At 40.0% G+C, this 21,287-nt stretch overlaps 1 protein-coding gene across 1 annotated transcript in view; it reads right to left on the bottom strand.

The window, feature by feature from the left end:
* Positions 1–21,287, bottom strand: part of COMP (cartilage oligomeric matrix protein) — a 227,582-nt gene that overhangs the window by 33,592 nt on the left and 172,703 nt on the right. The window contains exons 11-15 of the mRNA XM_073596126.1: positions 21,072–21,190; positions 18,137–18,189; positions 11,037–11,230; positions 10,727–10,905; positions 6,556–6,604 (exon numbers count right to left, since the gene is read on the bottom strand). Coding sequence (XP_073452227.1) covers positions 6,556–6,604; positions 10,727–10,905; positions 11,037–11,230; positions 18,137–18,189; positions 21,072–21,190 — 594 coding nt within the window. The remainder of the gene's footprint in view (positions 1–6,555; positions 6,605–10,726; positions 10,906–11,036; positions 11,231–18,136; positions 18,190–21,071; positions 21,191–21,287) is intronic.

Genomic DNA, 21,287 nt, shown 5'->3' on the forward strand with positions numbered 1-21,287 from the left:
CCTAACACTTGCCTGCATCCTTTCTCCAACACACCCACTCACCCTGTCCATCCAAGGGATAGACAAATTTTACCCTAAGTGGGGAAAAGGTGTGGCCAGTGATTAACCCCCCTGTATACTGCTACAGACCTAGCACTGCCACCAGTTTATCTTCTAAAATGCCATAGCAGGTACACTCCATCCACTTCTCTTCCCTGGACTGACAGCGACTGTTTGTCACATCACCCTAACAAATATATACTGTAGTGTCAGTGAAAACAAAGCAAATTACAGTTTTGTTAAACCGAATGCTAACAATCCGTCACTCTATAATTTAGTAAGTCCAACTGCATTATAAATAATGATAGCGAACTGCATTTGGGAACTAAACCCTATGACCAAAGGTTTTTTTTACCAGATGGCAAAATTCACAGTCTTTCTTAACCGTCTGAATAGTGAACTGCTACTAATATATAGGTACAAAAAGGGCAAAATCACACCCATAAAGTGCACAATAAATTCAAATTGCGGTATATTGCACACCCTATATCATGATATGCTACTTACTGCCCACCTGCAAACGGATCCAAGTGTGCAGAATTGAAATCGAAATAATCAATTATGGCAATCAAATCAACACCTTTAGCATTTTTTTTTTTTTTGCATTGGAAAGGCCAGTTGATGTCATCTTAAACAAGAATTTGCTTTGTGACAATGCCTTCCTTAGTTTGCTGCATTTGCACAGGCACGGCAGCCCATTCATTTGACTCATTGAAAAGATACCTGAACCATGGTGCTATGTGTTTGCGTGCAGGGGAAAACGTGCCACATTTTCCAATGCATGGAGGTGCCATCTATTAAGTATTAATTGGAAAAAATGAGAGAAAATTGCCCCCGGGATTTTATGGGTGGGGGAGAGGAGGTAAATATATTGAATAGGTATATGATTGGTATGAAGTAACTAGTAAATATTAATAGTAAAAAAATATACTTTATTCAAAAATTGCACAGAATATTAGATTAAAAACAATGAATAATGTCTGGTGACGCCCCTCCCTCCTCCCTTTTTGCCCTTACCCAAACTACCCTCATTAGGCGGGGTCTCCCCTAATCAGCTGCTATTTAAATCTGGGGTTGTCAGCAATTTTTTGCTGCACACCCAGGCTACATACCTGGTAATAAGGACATTCCAGCGTTGATTTAAGCACAAGTGAGTACTGAATTTGTGGTCTATTCCTTGTCATCATTTATTTCCACCAATTACTTAATATACATTGGAGGGTATTACAAATAGTCTGCTGGGACACTATGGGTATGCAGCAATTGAGCTGCATGGTCTATTTCACCATATTATTATTATTATTATTATTCAGGATTTATATAGCGCCAACAGTTTACGCAGCGCTTTACAATATAAAAGGGAGACAATACAGTTATAATACAATACAATAGGATTAAGAGGGCCCTGCTCAGAAGAGCTTACAATCTAATACTAGCCCCCCCTTTCTTTGGACTCCATATGAAGTTCCAAACCTTTATCTCTCTGGCCATTTTTCATTTACTCCATTCCACCCAAATGACGGAACTAATCTCACTCTACTTTGTTTTAACCCATATATGAATCTCTTCCCCCTATCAATGTATAGACAACTTATCAAAGTTTACCAATTAGACACCTGTCTGTAGTTCCCTATATTAAGTAATCTTCCTACTGTGCTTATATATTCATTAGGCTGCTTCTTTCCTCTTCTGCCCCATGTTCTTCTACTGGCAGCTGGTATTTATGATATACAGTATAATTTGACCCCATAGTTAAACCCATATTATAGTATTATATTATATATTTCACATCTAGGGACCCGTACCCCCTCTTTTCGTTTTGTGCTGCTCCTTGTGGACTCCGCTGGCCTGCCATGCACGATGTGTATATGATGTGATGCTGTTATTCATCCAAACATACTGAAGCAATTTTACATATGCTCCAACATCCTACGTTGCATACCTATACCTATATATTGTTCCATCCTGCAAAGAGGCAAACTTAAACTGGCGTTATGGAGATTGGAGCTGGAAGTATCGCCTGCTAAATCACCATTTGACAATGGTCTAAGATACGATTACAGCTGCGTGCACTAGTAAGCTCCTTTTACTATTAATTGATTGCTTTTCTACTATTAATTAATAGTTTTTTTCTTTCTTGCTCTTTTCTCCCAAACCCTTGCTCTTTACTCCCATGATCATTCTACTATAACAGAATTGACTTATGTCTGCGATAATGATTGGTATGTCTTATTCATGCATTCTTTCTAGATCATACAGTGTATCTTCACAGAAAACCCCTGAAGAATGAATTATATTTATAATATTCCGAAACATGTCGGGTCTTTAATATATCATGCCTGTATGTGTTTCTGTTATTAGAATCCACAATAACATGATGTTAGTGAAAGATCTGTATAAGTTATTCATTGTTTTTAATCTAATATTCTGTGCAATTTTTGAATAAAGTATATTTTTTTACTATTAATATTTACTAGTTACTTCATACCAATCATATACCTATTCAATATATTTACCTCCTCCCCCCCACCCATAAAATCCGGGGGCAATTTTCTCTCATTTTTTCCAATATTATATTTGGGATGAGGTGAGGGGTTGAATACATTTAGATAAAATCATTTGATGCATTTGGTAATCTGTCATCATATTATATTCCTATTAAGTACTAATGACCTCCCCGCACTTCTGATAAACAGCAACAAGCTTTTGCTGTGGGTGCGGGAGTGTGTGCGATTTACATGCCTTCCAGCATCCACAATAGTGCGAACCTAGGCTTAGGCAAATGTATCCTAAAAATAATGTGGGAAAAGACACGTCAGCTGTGAGTAAATATAGCACTTAAAGTAGATGATAAACTGGGTCACTGTAAAAGATAAGCGGTAGAACACCTCTTTCACAGAGTTGTACCGCTGTGTGGCAGTAGTGTTAGTGGAGGTGCAAGCTATCAGTCTTCCCCCTGAAGACAGAATCAGTCTAATCCAGTACCCAGAAGGAGTGGGCAGGATTGCCTCATAATATTATGTTGTTTTACATTTTCTTCTATTTTATGAACAGATATAATTTCACAAGGGTCTGGGATCTTGCAATGGTGTTAAACAATTTCTTGTATTGAAGCATGTTACTGACACTTCACTGTCTCCTAAGGGAAGGAGCATACTGAAAGCCTGTTGAAAATCCCTAGTGCTGTTCTTGTTACTGTACGTTATTTTTAACATATTAGTACAGGTATATTGTAAATATTTTCACTATTATGGAATCTTCTTGTTTTTTTTCACTTTGATAATCACACCTTGGATTGATTTGATGCACATTTATATTATAATTTGAGTTAACCTGGGCCTGTGGTCACCTTAGTCCAGCCTTTCTCAACCAGGGTTCCTCCAGAGGTTGCTTGGGGTTCATTGAGCAATGAGCAATTTCTGCCTCCAAGATAAGTAACCAGTGTCACCATTGTGAGGTAGTGCTCTTGTGCTATCACTATACATGTGTTGTAATACTTGTATAGTGATAGCGCAAGAGCACTATACATGTATTGTAATAACAAACTGCCACAAGCACCGGTTAGCTAATTCGTGGCTAATGGGGTGTGATAACAAATACAGTGATGGTGCTGCACTGTTAAAAGTCAAATGTATGAAAACTAAAATAGATAATAATAAAATGCACCTTGAAACAAGTATGGGTGTGTGCCTCAAGTGAAATAAAACACAAAATTCAAAAACTCCTGGGCAAATAAACAACAAGATGCAGAAAAGATCAAAGTATGTAAAAGAACACAAACGTATGAAAAGCCAAAATGTTGTCAATCCGCCAGGTGAATATAGCAACATATCGATTAATATCTACATGAAGGATAGTGATATTATTGTCATACCTAAATAAAATACAAGGTGATTGATGTTTACTCAAAGCATAAACACATAAACAGAATATGTAAGTCCATATAATGGTCATGATGATCAGGTGTAGTAGTTTCAATAGAGTGAAAAAGTCCCTTCACCATTTGAAATAATGAATAAGTGGCTGGTGTGTCTTCTTTCAAATTCTGTGCCACCTAAGTGCTCTCAAGCCTCTCACCTTACTGCTGTAAGGTAACAGCATAGAAAATGTCTCTCACTGAAGGTCCATATAATGTCTGCTGCCTCTGGGGGTCTTTCTAGTGTTATTTCGATTTCTGAATCTCTATGGTGGACAGTGCCTCCTCTATGGTCATCCTGGGGTTCCCTCCCGATATCCTCCGTAATGATTGCACAAGAAGAAGAAAGCTCCTAATAATGTAATAAAGTTAAACCAAGTTTATTGTATAAAAAACGGCTGTTTAACTCACGTTGTTACAGAAAAAAAAAATATACTCCACTAGCAGTGAACTCGTAGTCCCACGTCACTTCCAGTATGCCTGTTGCTCAATCCTGACGCGTAGCGTCATGCCCACCTGACTTCATCAGGGGTTAATGACAGGCAAAGATCATGTCCTTAAATAGTATAATGGGAGAATGTACTATAGCGGCCATTTTTGCCCGCCTATTAGAATGCATTGTGGTGGCCATTTTCTAGTAGCCCCCAGTTTGAATATACTATAGCGACCATGTTTCCTAAGATATATGTTCGGCCATTTTCTAGGAGGTGCAACGGCAATCTACTGTTCCTATCCAGTAATATAATTCTTTAGGGAAAACCTCTATGGGAAGATAATGACTGGGCCGGCATTGGCAGGCCTTGAATAAAGCAATCAAAAGTGCTAGGGTTCGGAAAAGGCAGACCGCAGGGTTAATGGAAGTGCTGCAAATAGCAAATTCCTTGAAAAAGTATAATTTAAAAAGTCATATATATTAAACAGGGGGCTACTAGAAAATGGCCACCACGATGCATTCTAATAGGGGGGCTACATTAAAATGGCCGCTATGGTACATTCTCCTATTATACTATTTAAGGACATGATCTTTGCTGTCGTTATTACCTGACAAAGTCATGTGGGCGTGATGCTACGCATTGGGATTGAGCAACAGGCATGCCGGAAGTGACGCAGGGCTATGAGCTTGATGCTCGTTGAGTATATGTTTTTATTTGCTGTAAAAATGTGAGTTAAACAGACTTTTTTTATACAATAAACTTGGTTTAACTGTATTACACTATTGGGAGCTTTCTTCCTCTTGTGCAATCATTACGGAGGATATTGGGAAGGGACCCCAGGACCACCATAGAGGAGGCACTATCCACCATAGAGATTCATAAGTTGAGATAACCCTAGAGAGACCCCCAGAGGCTTCAGAGAGAACAATTTTTCCATGCTGTTACCTTGCAGTATTAAGGTGAGAGGCCTGAGAGCACTTAGGTGGCACAGCATTTGAAAGAAGACACACCAGCCACTTATTCATTACTTCAAATAGTGAAGAGACTTTTTCACTCTATTCAAACTACTACACCTAATCATAACGACCAGTATATGGATTTACATATTGTGTTTAAATGTTTATGCTTTGAGTAAACATCAATCACCTTGTATTTTATTTAGGTATGACACTAGTATCACTGTCCTTCATATAAATATTAATTGATACATTGCTATATTCACCTGGTGGATTGACAACATTTTGGCTTTGCATACGTTTGTGTTCTCTTGCATATTTTGACATTGTCACCATTAATCTTTTAAACTATCTATAGATGGGGGATTCCTTGCATTGACCAAAAGTGTAAAGACCATTTTTGTTATGCTAATGGCTGTAGATATGTTAATTATTAGCAGGGGTTTTCTGAAACCAGAAAGATATTACAAGGATTCATTAATGTTGAGGTTGCGAAAGGATGCCCTAGACCAGTAATGGTGAACCTTGGCACCCCAGATGTTTTGGAACTACATTTTTCATGTTGCTCATGCACTCTGCAGTGTAGTTGAGCACCATGGGAAATGTGGTTCCAAAACATCTGGGGTGCCAAGGTTTGCCATCACTGCCCTAGACATTCATCAAAAAAGGTCTTGGGGACTTGGTAAGGTTTTGATTTTTGGTTGTGGCAGTAAACAGAAATGAAGTATTATAGACATTACTGAACATAGTGGATTGAAAGTCTATTTTGACTTATTCCAATATTGGACCATATGCAACTAGAGCAGTTGGTGGTGATTTTCATCCATTCAGTCATGTGTATTACAAGAACACAATGAATCTAAAGTGGATCTCTATCCAAAACCCTTGTTTTAAAATTTGGATTGACTGGGCTTAAAAATTCTGACTTTTTTTTGTTATCTATATCCTTGGAATATTTTCCTTACCTAACCTGTCAGGAGAAGCAAAATAAAGTGAGGTGAAATTGTCTGAAATGGATGTCCCCGTTTGAAACTTTCCTTCTGTTTGGTGACAATTGTAAAGTTTTAGATTTCCAGTCAATTTCTACTCCAGTAGCAGCAGCAAACAGAATACAGAGAGTGAAACTTCCCAGAACTTTAAGATACACTTTAGGAAATAATACATAGTACATATACCAATTAAAAGCAAAAAAAAAAGAACAATTTCTTACCAACAGCCAGTCCTGGATCACTGTTCATTGTTTGGACAATTTCCATTCCCTGAGAAAGACAAAGACTTTTTTTGCATACTAGAGCTTAGTATTGGCAATAATTTCCTTTTTTTTCCTGGAGACTGAATTAAGCTTGGTTTAGGCTACATTTCCACTATAGCGACCCCAAAGTCACGCGATTTGGAGTGCGAGTTTGATCCGACTTTGAGTGCAGCTTTGATCCAACTTTACAGTCTCTGGATCAAAGTTGAATTAAAAGTCGCATCAAAGTAGTACAGGAACCTTTTCAAAGTCGCTACAACTTTACATGGCATAGACTGGAACAGGTGCCATTGAAATGGGCTGTGACTGTGTCATGTGACTTTGTGTCCAAAGTTGCATGACAAGTCACACTAATAGAAACAGAGCCTTGTGCCGCGTACACACGAGTGGACTTTACGGCAGACTTTGCCCAGCGGAAGAGATTTCGTCGGACAATTCGATTGTGTGTGGGCTCCAGCGGACTTTGTTTTTTCAAAAGTTGGACGGACTTAGATTTGAAACATGTTTTAAATCAATCCATCGAAATCGAGTCCGGTCGAAAAGTCCGCTCGTCTGTATGCTAGTTCGACGGACAAAAAGCCACGCTAGGGCAGCTATTGGCTACTGGCTATGAACTTCCTTGTTTTGTCCGGTCGTACGTCATCACCTACAAATTCGACGGACTTTGGTGGATTGTGTGTTTGCAAGTCCATTCATTCAGAAAGTCCGTCGTAAAGTCCATCAAAGTCCGCCGGGCAAAGTCTGCCATAAAGTCCGACCGTGTGTACGCGGCATTACTCTACAAAGCCTGCTTGCTGCTTTTACCAGACGGATCAGACATTATGTAAAGATCAATATTATTCCAATGAAAGATCAATTATATTATTAACATGGCAAGTTTTTATTTATTGTAAACTTAAAATAACCTGCAAATGTTTAATATGAGCCCAAAAGGATATGGCAGTTACAAAGTAGTTAGATATATAATGCTTTTATTATTTACTTTAAATGCCACAAATGTAATAAAGACAGAATTATTTTAACGTAGCAGAATCTCTAGCCTCTTCCAGCCTAATGAAAACCTTTGAGGCCACAGACGTGGCACGTGCAGGTTTGCTGTCCCCTATGACTACAATACTTAACAGTTCCTAATTCAAATGTAACAGTTCTCTCAGCTTTACTACAACTTCTACTTGTAGTTCTTCGGCCCCTTGAGCGCCTAGTCTCTCACTGGACTCTCTGATTCACTGACTCTGAATCCCATGAGCTCCTCAAGGCTTTTGCGGTGGTAGCTCCCTCAAGCGTCACCCACGCTTCCATGCTGGGACCCTAGCTTGGCACTTAGGACACCTTCAAGCTTCACCCCTGCTGACTGGCTCGGTCCCTAGCTTGACACACAAAGCTGCTCTGCAAGCGTCACCTCCGCTGGTTGGGTCCCTAACTTGATCACTGCCTGAAATTTCCCGATTCTACACCGTGCCTCTTCAATGAGAATGTTGCTCCAGTACTTGCTTCAGTTACTTACTGTGGTCCCTGGTAAAGGTGGTTGGTCCCTTAGTGGCAACAGCTTCCCTTCTACCTCTGACCACGACAGGTTCTCCAGCCGGCAGGACCATCACTTTTGGTTGGACTGCAAGCCGCAGTCCCAACTCTGCGCTGCCCTCTTACTTCTGAATAGGCCCTCACACAGCCTGGCAGCCAGATGCCTCCAGGATAGGCCCAATCTCCGGCCTATCAGCCCGGGGAAGAGGACACACATCCTCCCAGACGGCAGTCCGGGTGGCACAGAACATAGATCACCTAACTCCACCCGAATATACAGGCTCTCCCAGCAAGCCAAGGCATTCAAGCAAACCCCTGCCCATTGGCTGAGATACCCCATATAGCCATAACCTGACCTTGAGTTGTCCTTCTAATATCTAGTATAACCAAGTCCCCAGGCCACCTAGTGGTAGAAGAGAAAAGTACAACAAGGCCAAACTTGGGGAGAATTCAATGGATCTCTAACTATTTAACTATGGTAGCTACCCATGACAAGGAATTTGGTGAGGAGCTCCCTGACTAAACACCAGGGTGCTACATTAACAAAACACGTCTATGAAACTTACAAGGGAGAAATATCAAACATGTCAGAGAGTCACAACTTCCAGATCCATACTTTTACACTTACCTGTCAGTAAGTGATAGGTTGGTTCTGGTGTTTCAAAAAGGAAATACATTTTTGAAAGATGAGTGAATGATAGGCTCATTCTACTCTGCAGTTCTTCCCAGGTGTCAGAAACGTTTATGTTCCTGTGTTCTTATCAAAACTGACGGACTGTAGTTTGGCTTGCCTTATGTAAACAGCTCACTTCACTTGGTAGGCAGTAGGCCTGATCTAGACTCACTCTAGGACAACATCATTCCTTTATATAGGCTAATGGCATTCCTTTATAACTTAATTTGGTAGGTATAATTCAAAGAAAAAAACAGAAACCTCTAAACATGGCAAAATATTTAATGGTGTACTTGCATTCAGACAGGTAATGTACTGACAGATTGTGTATGTGTATATGTGATATATATATATACACACACACACAGTATCTCACAAAAGGGAGTACACGCCTCACAATTTTGTAAATATTTTATTATATCTTTTCATGTGACAACACTGAAGAAATTACACTTTGCTACAATGTAAAGTAGTGAGTGTACAGCTTGTATAACAGTGTAAAATTTGCTGTCCCCTCAAAATAACTCAACACATAGCCATTCATTTCTAAACCGCTTGCAACAAAAGTGAGTACACCCCTAAGTGAAAATGTTCAAATTGGGCCCAAAGTGTCAATATTTTGTGTGGCCACCATTTTTTTCCAGCACTGCCTTAACCCTCTTAGGCAGGGTGTTCACCAGAGCTTCACAGGTTGCCACTGGAGTCCTCTTCCACTCCTCCATGATGACATCACGGAGCTGGTGGATGTTGGCGACCTTGCGCTCCTCCACCTTCTGTTTGAGGATGCCCCACAGATGCTCAATTCGGTTTGGGTCTGGAGAAATGCTTGGCAAGTCCATCACCTTTATCCTCAGCTTCTTTAGACAGGAACTGGAGGTGTGTTTGGGGTCGTTATCATGTTGGAATACTGCCTTGCGGCCCAGTCTCCAAAAAGGGGGGATCATGCTCTGCTTCAGTATGTCACAGTACATGTTGGCATTCATGATTCCCTCAATGAACTGTAGATCCCCTAAGCCGGCAGCATTCATGCAGCCCCAGACCATGACACTCCCACCACCATGCTTAACTGTAGGCAAGACACACTTGTCTTTCTACTCCTCACTACCACACACGCTTGACACCATCTGAACCAAATAGCTTTATCTTGGTCTTATCAGACCACAGGACATGGTTCCAGTAATCCATGTCCTTAGTCTGCTTGTCTTCAGCAAACCGTTTGTGGGCTTTCTTGTGCATCATCTTTAGAAGAGGCTTCCTTCTGGGATGACAGCCATGCAGACCAATTTGATTTAGTGTGCGGCGTAAGGCCTGAGCACTGACAGGCTGACCCCCCACCTCTTCAACCTCTGCAGCAATGCTGGCAGCACTCATATGACAGTGGAACCTGTCCTTTTAAACCGCTGTATGGTCTTGGCCACCCTGCTGCAGCTCAGTTTCAGGGTCTTGGCAATCTTCTTATAGCCTAGGCCATCTCTATGTAAAGCAACAATTCTTTTTTTCAGATCCTCAGAGAGTTCTTTGCCATGAGGTGCCATGTTGAACTTCCAGTGACCAGTATGAGAGAGTGAGGGCGATAACACCAAATTTAACACACCTGCTCCCCATTCACACCTGAGACCTTGTAACACTAACGAATCACATGAAATCGGGGAGGTAAAATGGCTAATTGGGCCCAATTTGGAAATTTTCACTTAGGGGTGTACTCACTTATATTGCCAGCGGTTTAGACATTAAGGGCTGTGTGTTGAGTTTTTTTTGAGGGGACAGCAAATTTACACTGTTATACAAGCTGTACACTCACTACTTTACATTGTAGCAAAGTGTAATTTCTTCAGTGTTGTCACATGAAAAGATATAATAAAATATTTACAAAAATGTGAGGGGTGTACTCACTTTTGAGTATATATATAAGAGAGAGAATTATCTACTACATACCTCATTTAATACAATCCAATTTGGATCAATTTGTGCATCTCCCTCTGGGTCCAAAACAACAGTCTGGAAAGCTCTGAAGTCTGTTAGGGTAATTTCAGCATTTTCAGGGCAAGCATCAACTTTATCTACCACCATGTCTTTGTCATAATCTCCTTCGCAAGCATCACCTATACCATTGCCTATAATAAAAAAAAAACACGAGGTAATATTTGTACAAGTTTTACCAACTTAATAAATAATACACTCCTAACTCAGCTACAATACAAACAAATGTTTTATAATAAAATCTCTAAAGCAGACACATGTTTACCATCAGAATCTGCCTGGTCTGGATTTGGTACTTTTCTGCAATTATCTGGCCCAGGTGGTGCAGTATCTGGGATGCCATCATTATCATCATCGTCATCACATTCATCTCCTAAACCATCCTTATCTGTGTCTAGCTGTGAACTATTAATATCCGATGGACAATTGTCACGTGAATCTTGGTGGCCATCACCATCTCTGTTAATACATAGAACAACAAAAAGGGAAGACATTTGTTTTTATAATGTGCAACTTATTTTCTTTTCAAGTTGCCAACACAAAGTTCCAACAAGCATATGATTCACATACAAAGGAAATAAACAATATCTATATTGTTATAGATACCAACGTGTTTTTTCCGCTTTTTGTTCACATTTGTATTAAAAAAATAGAAAATAATCTCCTGAGTCTGTCATTCACCGGCCATAGGCTAGATTAGTAGGTGTTCTGAGCCTTATGGTCAACACCTGTGTAATCAGTTACTGGGAAGTAAACTGGGTGTGAGAAGAAAAAACTGTTTCCCTCTGATTTGGACTGTGGGATTTTTCTTGCTTGATATTCTATATTGATATTTAAGTCTGAAAAGGGATGCAGAGACATTTATAAGGCTTTAAAACTTTACCAAGGACAAGGCATGTCTACAATATACAAACAACTGTTCGGTGAGGGGGGAGATCTCCTTGTAAAGTGTAGGGCGATGTGGGGTGAGGTGTTCCCCCAGATGGACGGGGATGACTGGGACGATGTATGGGACATTAATTTTACTAGATTGGTTTCTGCTAGAGACTAATGCCGCGTACACACGGTCGGACTTTTCGTCTACAAAAGTCCGACAGCCTGTCCGACAGACTTCCGGCGGACTTTCAGCGGACTTGCAGCAGACTTTCTAACGAACGGACTTGCCTACACACGACCACACAAAAGTCCGACGGATTCGTACGTGATGACGTACACCGGACTAAAATAAGGAAGTTCATAGCCGGTAGCCAATAGCTGCCCTAGCATGGGTTTTTGTCCGTCGGACTAGCATACAGACGAGCGGACTTCGGGGTCCGTCGTACTTACGACGTAAAGATTTGAAGCATGCTTCAAATCTAAAGTCCGTCGGATTTTAGGCTAAAAAAGTCCGTTGAAAGTCCGGAGAAGCCCACACACGATCGGATTACCAGCCAGCTTTAGTCCGTCAGCGTCCGTTGGACTTTTGTAGACGAAAAGTCCGACCGTGTGTACGCGGCATAACTCATTCAATTTAAATTCCTTCATCACATATATCTTACTCCAGCTAGATTAGTTAGGATGTTCCCTACCCGGTCACCTAGTTGCTGGTGGTGCTGTTCCCTCAATGCGGACTTCATGCATATCTTCTGGAATTGCTCGAACATTCAAGCATTTTGGAAGGGAGTTACAGAATGTATAGCAGAAGTAACAGCCATTCCTATACAGCCCACAATAGAAGTGTGCCTTTTGGGGCTGGTAGACAGTCTAGCCTGAAAGAGAGTAACTTGTACTTTGCTAACGATCCTGATCTATTATGCTAGAAAAACGATAGTGTTGTCATGGAAAAAGCCTAATCCTCCATCTGTGTCAGCTTGGAAGGGTGTGGTGAATAGGGCTGCACCTTTATACAAGGCTACATAAATTAGCAGGGGCATACCGCAAAAATTTGATAAAGTGTGGGGCAGTTGGATGAATAGTGAAACTATGGTGGCGGATTGAGTGGTACCTAATGGAATATGTTTACAGTGGGTTTTAACATGTATGCAACTATCTGACATATCTTAAATCTTGCACTGACTGTTATTGTGAAAAGGGGGCTTAATTACTATTATCTTAGTTTTTTCTTTTTCACTGAGTGAAGGTCTGGAGGAAGGAGGAGAGAGTCAATGCTGAGGAAATGTAAATAGTTTATTTTGTGTGTGGCCCAATGGGTCTTGTATGTACCTGTTACAAAAGCAATAAATAAAACTTTAAAAAAAAAAAAAACTTAAAGCGGGGTTCCACCCAAATTTTGAACATTATCTCTATGCATTCTCTTCCTTGCCTAGATGCTGACATGCTGTGTAAAAAAAAATTAAATCGCCGTAATTACCTTTTTTTTTCTAATCTTCTTAGCACTTCCTGGTTTGCCTCCCATGGGAGTAGGCGTGTTTCTAGCCTCTCCCAGACCTCCCACAGTCCCATGGGAGCTAGTCTCAGGCTTCCCAGCATGCATTGTGCAACAGCATCATTACAACATCTCGGTGAATGCTGGGAGCACAGCATTCACCGCATCCAGGAAATACATGCTTGTGGGCTTCAAATGCCCACAATGAAGATGGAAACCGCCTTCAGTGAATTTTATTCTTTAAAACGAAATCGGACACAAGTGGACTTATTACACAGAACATGTGAGTAGATAATCATGAGAAGAAAAGTTTGTGAATGAACTCCAAAAAAAAAAAAAACGATAGATAGGTGGACCCCCGCTTTAACCAAACCAAGAGAAAGCTTTAAAATAGAAAACTAGAACAGTAATGATTCTTCCCAAGGGTTGCCGGCCGTGCAATATGTTTCCAAGGGCACTGTGTACAATCATCAGGAAGTCACTAAGGATCCTGACCTGCTGATTTATTTTGCCTCAGCCCAGGTCAATGGTCATGACGTCACCATCAGAAAAGAACTTGGCAATCATGATACTACAATTAGAAAAGAGGTTGGCAAAAATTATCTTTATTCAAGTGTAGCAAGACCCAAGCAACTGTTAATCTGTTTTTCCTTTGCTCTTAACCAGTGCGCATACCGTACATCTGAAGCCAGGGAAAAGGGATACTTAGGACAGAGTTTAGGGTGTTTCAAAGCAAGGGCCTGACCTCTTTCTTTTTAAGGTCTTTTTGGTAAGTGCATAGTGTTCACAGGTGGTAGAGAAGCACAGTGTTGGTTTTTAGCAAAAACAGTTTTGGACTGGAGCACTTTCATATATTTGCACTGTTATGCTGGAATTGTCTTTATTTTGAAATATATATATATATATATATATATATATATATATATATGTGCACACAGTGCCTTGCAAAAGTATTCACCCCCTTGGCTTTTTACCTATTTTGTTACATTACAGCCTTTAGTTCAATGTTTTTTAAATCAGAATTATATGTGATGGATCAGAACACAGTAGTCTAAGTTGGTGAAGTAAAATTTGAAAAATATATACATAAAACTATTTTCCAGAAATAAACTGATAATTGGCATGTGCGTATGTTTTCACCCCCTTTGTTGTGAAGCCCATAAAAAGCTCTGGTGCACCTTCAGAAGTCACATAATTGGTGAAATGATGTCCACCTGTGTGCAATCTAAGTGTCACATGATCTGTCATTACATATACACACCTTTTTGAACAGCCCCAGAGGCTGCAACACCTAAGCAAGAGGCACCACTAAACAAACACTGCCATGAAGACCAAGGAACTCTCCAAACAAGTAAGGGACAATGTTGTTGAGAAGTACAAGTCAGGGTTAGGTTATAAAAAAATATCCAAATCTTTGATGATCCTAGGAGCACCATCAAATCTATCATAACCAAATGCAAAGAACATGGCACAACAGCAAACCTGCCAAGAGACAGCCGCACACTTAAACTTACGGACTGGGCAAGGAGGGCATTAATCAGAGAGGCAGCACAGACACCTAAGGTTACCATGGAGGAGCAGAGACTGGAGTATCTGTACATAGGATGACAATAAGCTGTACGCTCCATAGAGTTGGGCTTTATGGCAGAGTGGCCAGAAGAAAGTCATTACTTTCAGCAAAAAACAAAATGGCACTTTTGAGTTTGCGAAAAGGCATGTGGGAGACTCCCAAAATGTATGGAGGAAGGTGCTGTGGTCTGATGAGACTAAAATTGAACATTTTGGCCATCAAAGAAAAAGCTATGTCTGGCGCAAACCCAACACATCACATCACCCAAAGAACACCATCACCACAGTGAAACATGGTTGCGGCAGCATCATGCTGGGGGGATGTTTTTCAGCAGTCGGGACTGGGAAACTGGTCAGAGTTGAGGGAAAGATGGATGGTGCTAAATACAGGGATATTCTTGAGCAAAACCTGTACCACTGTGTGTGATTTGAGGCTAGGACGAAGGTTCACCTTCCAGCAGGACAATGACCCCAAATACACAGCTAAAGCAACACTTGAGTGGTTTAAGGGGAAACAAATACATGTGTTGGAATGGCCTAGTCAAAGCCCAGACCTCAATCCAATAGAAAACCTGTGGTCAGACTTAAAGATTGCTGTTCACAAGCGCAAACCATCCAACGTGAAGGAGCTGGAGCAGTTTTGCAAGGAGGAAAGGGCAAAAATCCCAGTGGTAAGATGTGGCAAGCTCATAGAGACTTATCCAAAGCAACTTGGAGATGTGATAGCCGCAAAAGGTAAGTATTGACTTTAGGGGGGTGAATAGTTATGCACATTTACTTTTTCTGTTATTTTGTCCTATTTGTTGTTTTCTTCAAATTAAAAACATCTTCAAAGTTGTGGGCATGTTCTGTAAATTAAATGATGCAAATCCTCAAACAATCCATGTTAATTCCAGGTTGTGAGGCAACAAAACACGAAAAATGCCAAGGGGGGTGAATACTTTTGCAAGGCACTGTATATTTTTTTCCTCATGACTGTTTCACTGTATATAAACTAATAGTGGAATAAGTCTGAACAGCTGTTTTGGGTTTGTATAACACATTTTCTTGTCAAAATAGTTTTATTGAGTACGGAGATTATGTACAGATAACATTGAATAATAACATACATTCAGTATAAGGAAGCTCATTTACAATTAAAGAATAGTTAATTCATTAATAATATCGTAAAACAAGACAATATATTCTAACACAAGGCAATATATTTTAAAAGGAAATAAAGAAATAGGAGAGAAAAAGAACTTTGGAGTCTTTGTCCATTTCAAAAGAATAGAATTAAATGAGTTATGTAAGTTCTGCTACATCGTTTGCCTTGTTTTATTTCTATTTCTAGACAATAATTGAGATTATTATTTAAATATCAATTAGAGCTTCAATATCATAGAATAATATAGTATAAGGAAAAGAAAGGATAGAAAGTATAGTAGGAAGGGGAGAAGAGAAGAATGTTAAGGGAAAGAATCCGCGAGGTCAGGCCGAAAGTCACCACAACAACTAGGGCTGAAATATAGCCTATATCATGTTATCACAACTACCATGGCAGTAGAACACTCTTGTCTAGGGTTGGCATGGAATATGTAATCCAAGGCTGCCATATTACCTCAAATCTGGGGATCGTGTCCAATTCTATAGCTATCATCTTGGCATGAGTCATATAGTAATTCATTTTAGCTTTTGCTTCATTTATATCTAATGTTGGTGATTTCCAAGATTTTGCTAAAGTCTGTTTAGCTGCTGTGAAGAGATATACCAACAATTTGAATTGGGTATGCTGTATAACACATTTTCAAGCACCGGCTAGCACTTGTACTAAAACACTGTGCTGGCTTGTGTTAAGGGCACTGGTATTAAAACACTGTGCTGGCTGGCAATCAGGGCACCAGCTGGTACTGCTATCAGAACACTGTGCTGGCCGGTGATCAGGGCACTGGCTGGCACTGGTATTAATACGCTACTGGATGGCAATCAGGGCACCAGCTGGCACTGATATTATAACACCTGTACTGCTGCTTACAGGTGATCAGGGCACTGGGGCTGGCTTTCTCTGTACTAGTGTGGCTGGTAATGTGGGTGTAAAGTAGAGTTGCCATCTCATTCCTTTAAATCCGAACACCTTTGAATTACACAGGTTCTGAGGCTAATTAAATGCAGATAAGGCACCAAGTGAGTTTAATTACCACCTTAATCAGCCACAGAACCTGTCTAATTAATATGTGTTTGGGTTTAAAGGGATGAGGTGGCAACCATAGTGTAAAGCCCTGCCTTTCCTCTCACATCTGATCATTGTGTGGGAGGCAAGGGAGAGCTGGCTGTAAATCACAGCCAAGGTTTACAATTGTGATGCACCATGATTGGTCACAGTGATCATGTGTTACAGAGCCACTCTGACTGGCATTGTAACTTTTGCCTGTGATTTGTTGCGACCAATTGTAGTGCAATCACAGGAGCACAATTCCCAGAGGACATACAAGTATGGTCTGCCAAAACAATAGGGCAGATAACTGGCCTTATGTACACAGTGGTCAGTCTGCACATGGTTAAAAAAAGGAAATTTCCTCCAGAGTGTACATCCACATATGCACTTTCTTTTGCAAGAGGTGTAAATAGCTTGTAGATGAATATGCTTATGATAGTGTATTAGACTTTATTGTAGGTAAATAATTATACAGGGAGGTAAAAGAGGAATTGGCAACAGCTGCCAGAAACATTTCCGGTCTCATCAGCGTAAAGGTCTGAGACACAGATTTAACTATTATGTACACACTATGTTCACCTTCGTCCTTTGAACTATGTGATTTGCCAAGAGTATTTACGAATCTAGTATGTAAAAGAAAAGTTCCTCAAAAGGCGGGACTTTGAAAGACCATGAACACTCCGAAAAAAAAAATATAGTAAAAAATACAATTTTGATTCATTTAACATCATATCATAAAACACGTAATGACATTGAAACACACATAGAGTTGCAGCATATAAAAGACTTTTATATGCTGCAACTCTGTGGATTTCAATGTCATTACGTGTTTTATGATATGATGTTAAATGAATAAAAATTGTATTTTTTACTATATATTTTTTTTTCTGAGTGTTCATGGTCCTTCAAAATCCCGCCTTTTGAGGAACTTTTCTTTTACATGTTGTACAAGGGATGTGGACCTGAACCTCGTTTTTCCCATCCAATTAGTTCCATCCACTTTTCGTACGAATCTAGTATGACAGATGAACTGCCCTTTCTCTACAGACAATCCTGCAAGTTAACTTTCCTCTTTATCATTTTTGGGAAGGACACTAATTCCTAAATATAAGACAATGTTCAGGGGTGCATTTGGGGAACACCATAAAAAAAATTCCACCAGTTATAAAGCATATATTTTATGTGTTGGAAGTTACATTTGTGTTAATTTCAACAAATAAATTTGTGGTTTTCTTACCGATCTTGATTGGTATCACATTTATCTCCCACCAAGTCATGGTCCGCATCTGCCTGAGAATATCAGAAAATAGGATAAGAACATGTTCCTTCTGACAGCACACAATATATTGCCTTGAAACACTTAAAGTCAGAGGCAAACACAGGGCTATCAACCAAATAATGATAGTTGGTAACAAAGTTTTGAACTCTTCAGATTTGGGTTATAGCTTAAAACAGTATTTAATCCAAAAGCAAAAATGTAATATATTGCAGCTTACTAATCATTAGATGTAGTGGCTCCCTCAATATTTTCACCTGTCAATCTGACCAGTAACACACCTCTTGCATTAGAGTGCCTACACTCTGGATGAAGGAGCACAGGGGTACTTTTGGACAACATCAGTTTCGGCCTTGGGGGGAGGGGAATGCTAAATGTCCTAACAGATTTAGATACACTAAAAAAATTTAAGAAAAACTCCAGCTCACAATTTATAAGCAGTTACAGCAACAGTGTTTTTCCTTTTGGGATAAAGATTTTACATAAATAAATAAAAGCTGATTATTGTAAGCACCCCTGTCAGTGGTAAATAGTTTGTCTCAACCCTGTAACTGCTACATCTTCAGGTCAGCTTGTTCTTTTGAAAAAAAAAAAAAGACTTACTGGCCAGACCACCAGGTGAGCATAAAGGATAGAAAGCCTAAGTAGTGTAAAATTGCTAGCAATTTTCTACATAGACCACTTTGTGATATGTAACATTTATAGTATATATACCAAACTATTTTAAAGTGTTACTAAACCCAGGACCCTGCATTCACTATATCTGGTCTCCCATAGTACACAGAACATGGAAATGCAATTATTTTAGTAAATATAAACAGCTAAATACCTTTTGTCATCAGCAGTATATAGCAGTCTTGTGACTTGTATCATTAATAGGCGTTCGCAGGGGGTGTGCCAGGTGTGCCTGGGCACACCCTAATCACCCCAAGCACATTAGCATTATCACTCTGTGTGCCGACGGGGAGATGGGAAATATCTCCCTCTGACCAGTTCTGTCATTAATAAAGTGCTACCATACCTCTCTTTCACTGCATCGGCTCTGCCATAAGAGTGTGTGTGTGTGTAATATACATATACACATATATACACGTGCATGTGTGTTTGAGCGTTTCGGTGCACACCCTAATGCAATAGGCTGCGCACACCTATGGTATCAGTGTCTGGTTAAACCATGTAGGAGGAGTTTTCATTCTACTCTGACTGTCATATGAGGCTGCATGACCCCTGACCCTCTGTCTGGACAGTACTGATTGGCCCTGTGCTGATCACATGCATCCTCCCAAGCAAAAAAACAGAACTCTCTAGCAGTACACACCAAACTGAGCATATGCAGAGTGACTCCAAAGGCTCTGTCTTATCAGGAGATGGATTGGGAACAGGGGCAGAAGGGGAGGATCGAAGAAGACAGGATCAAACAGCCTTTTTTACACAATGCCATGATTAACCCCTTAGGTTCCACAGTGAGTATAACAAGAATGCTTTACTGCATATACAGACTGATTTTACTGTTGTGGGTTTAGTAACACTTTAAGAGCTATAAACACCTAAACAGTATGAGTGACAGATAACTAAAATCATTAAAAACAGCTACTCGTTTTGGTATTACTGCACACAGCAGATTGTAAGTGCAATAGGATATAACAGGTTATCTATAGCAAGGAATTTATTTGCCATGGATTTGGAAGCTGCCAGTGCAGGACAAGGTGAATTTGTAACAGAGTAGTGGGAAATTAAAGTTGGGGTTTAATCAAGAGGTTGATGTTTTAAGTGTTAATGACTCCTACCGACAAGAACAAATATACAGAACTCATAAAAAGATTGGCATACAACTTAGAGGCTCTTTCGAGGAAGGTGATGTTGAGTGTACTGCAATTAGAGTCAAGAGTACACACAAATGTCCATGAGTACCTAACTTGAGGACCTAACTTGAGGACATGAGCAACCGATTAGAGTTGTTACCAACTAACCAGGTTTTACTATACATTTTATAGAAAAATTCACCAAAAAAACAGCAGCTTCAATTCTGTGTGCATTTTTCTTTTTTCCAGGTTTCATAAATCAGCCCCTGTAACGCAGTACTAAGAGAAATCACCCTGACTATAGCTCAGCAAGAAGCACAGAAAGACTTTGGTGCATAGCAGTGCAGAATATTTCTAATACCTACTCCAGTGAATGGCAGGTATTAGAAAAAGGTAATGATTTTCCAATTTCATTTAAGTGACCTACATTTGTGTTTATAATACCTTAAAAGGACCCCGAATCCCCAGATGGTTCATTTAAAAAACTTTTTTTTTTTTGCAAAATCGTGTGTATTTGCCCTCAATAAAATGGTTGCAAGCTCTCCTGAAAAGTTTCCCTTCTGCTTGTGGTCAAACAAACTTAAGACTGCTGCTGTTTGCTGCCATCTTGGATATGATGACAGTGACAGATGGCAGTGGCCCCAGCAGCTCAGTATTGCCCAAGTAGAGTGTGCACTCCAAAGCAGACCCGCTGTGAAAGTGGAGGCATTCAGTCATCATGACCAAACAAACATATTCAAATACACATATTGAGTTGCTGAAAGTGTAGCTGAAGCAGCTCACACATTGCAGCCATACATCATTAAATACACTACTGTGGTGGTGTACGTCTGTCCTTTATTAGTGCTGCTGGTTCTAATTTGTGTGTACTCCCACTGTCTTTGCAAGGTAGTGCCCTGCATACATAATCAGTGATGTAGCCAGTTGAAGAGGGAAGATGGGGAGCAGCAGCTGGAGCCTGCACAGACAGTAGTTTGAGATTCCTAGAAATGGTGGATTCCTATGAAACATGTAATGCTTAGGACTGAGAACATTTATGTTGCAATTATGTTTTATTGATGTATTTTAAATTTTGCCAAACTTTTAGAGCCTACCTGATCTGGGTTGCGAATAGAGGGACAGCTGTCACATACATCGCCTACTCCATCACCATCTGTGTCCTTCTGGTCTGTGTTTGGGACAGTTTTGCAGTTATCCACAGCATTCCTAATTTCTGAAAAAATTAGTGCATATCATCATCAACAGTGATTTCATTAACACAACTGTATATATATAAAAAAAAAATTAAATATAGGAGCATAGTAATCTAA

The sequence above is a fragment of the Aquarana catesbeiana genome, linkage group LG01 (assembly GCF_042186555.1).
Source record: "Aquarana catesbeiana isolate 2022-GZ linkage group LG01, ASM4218655v1, whole genome shotgun sequence".
Lineage (NCBI taxonomy): Eukaryota > Metazoa > Chordata > Amphibia > Anura > Ranidae > Aquarana > Aquarana catesbeiana.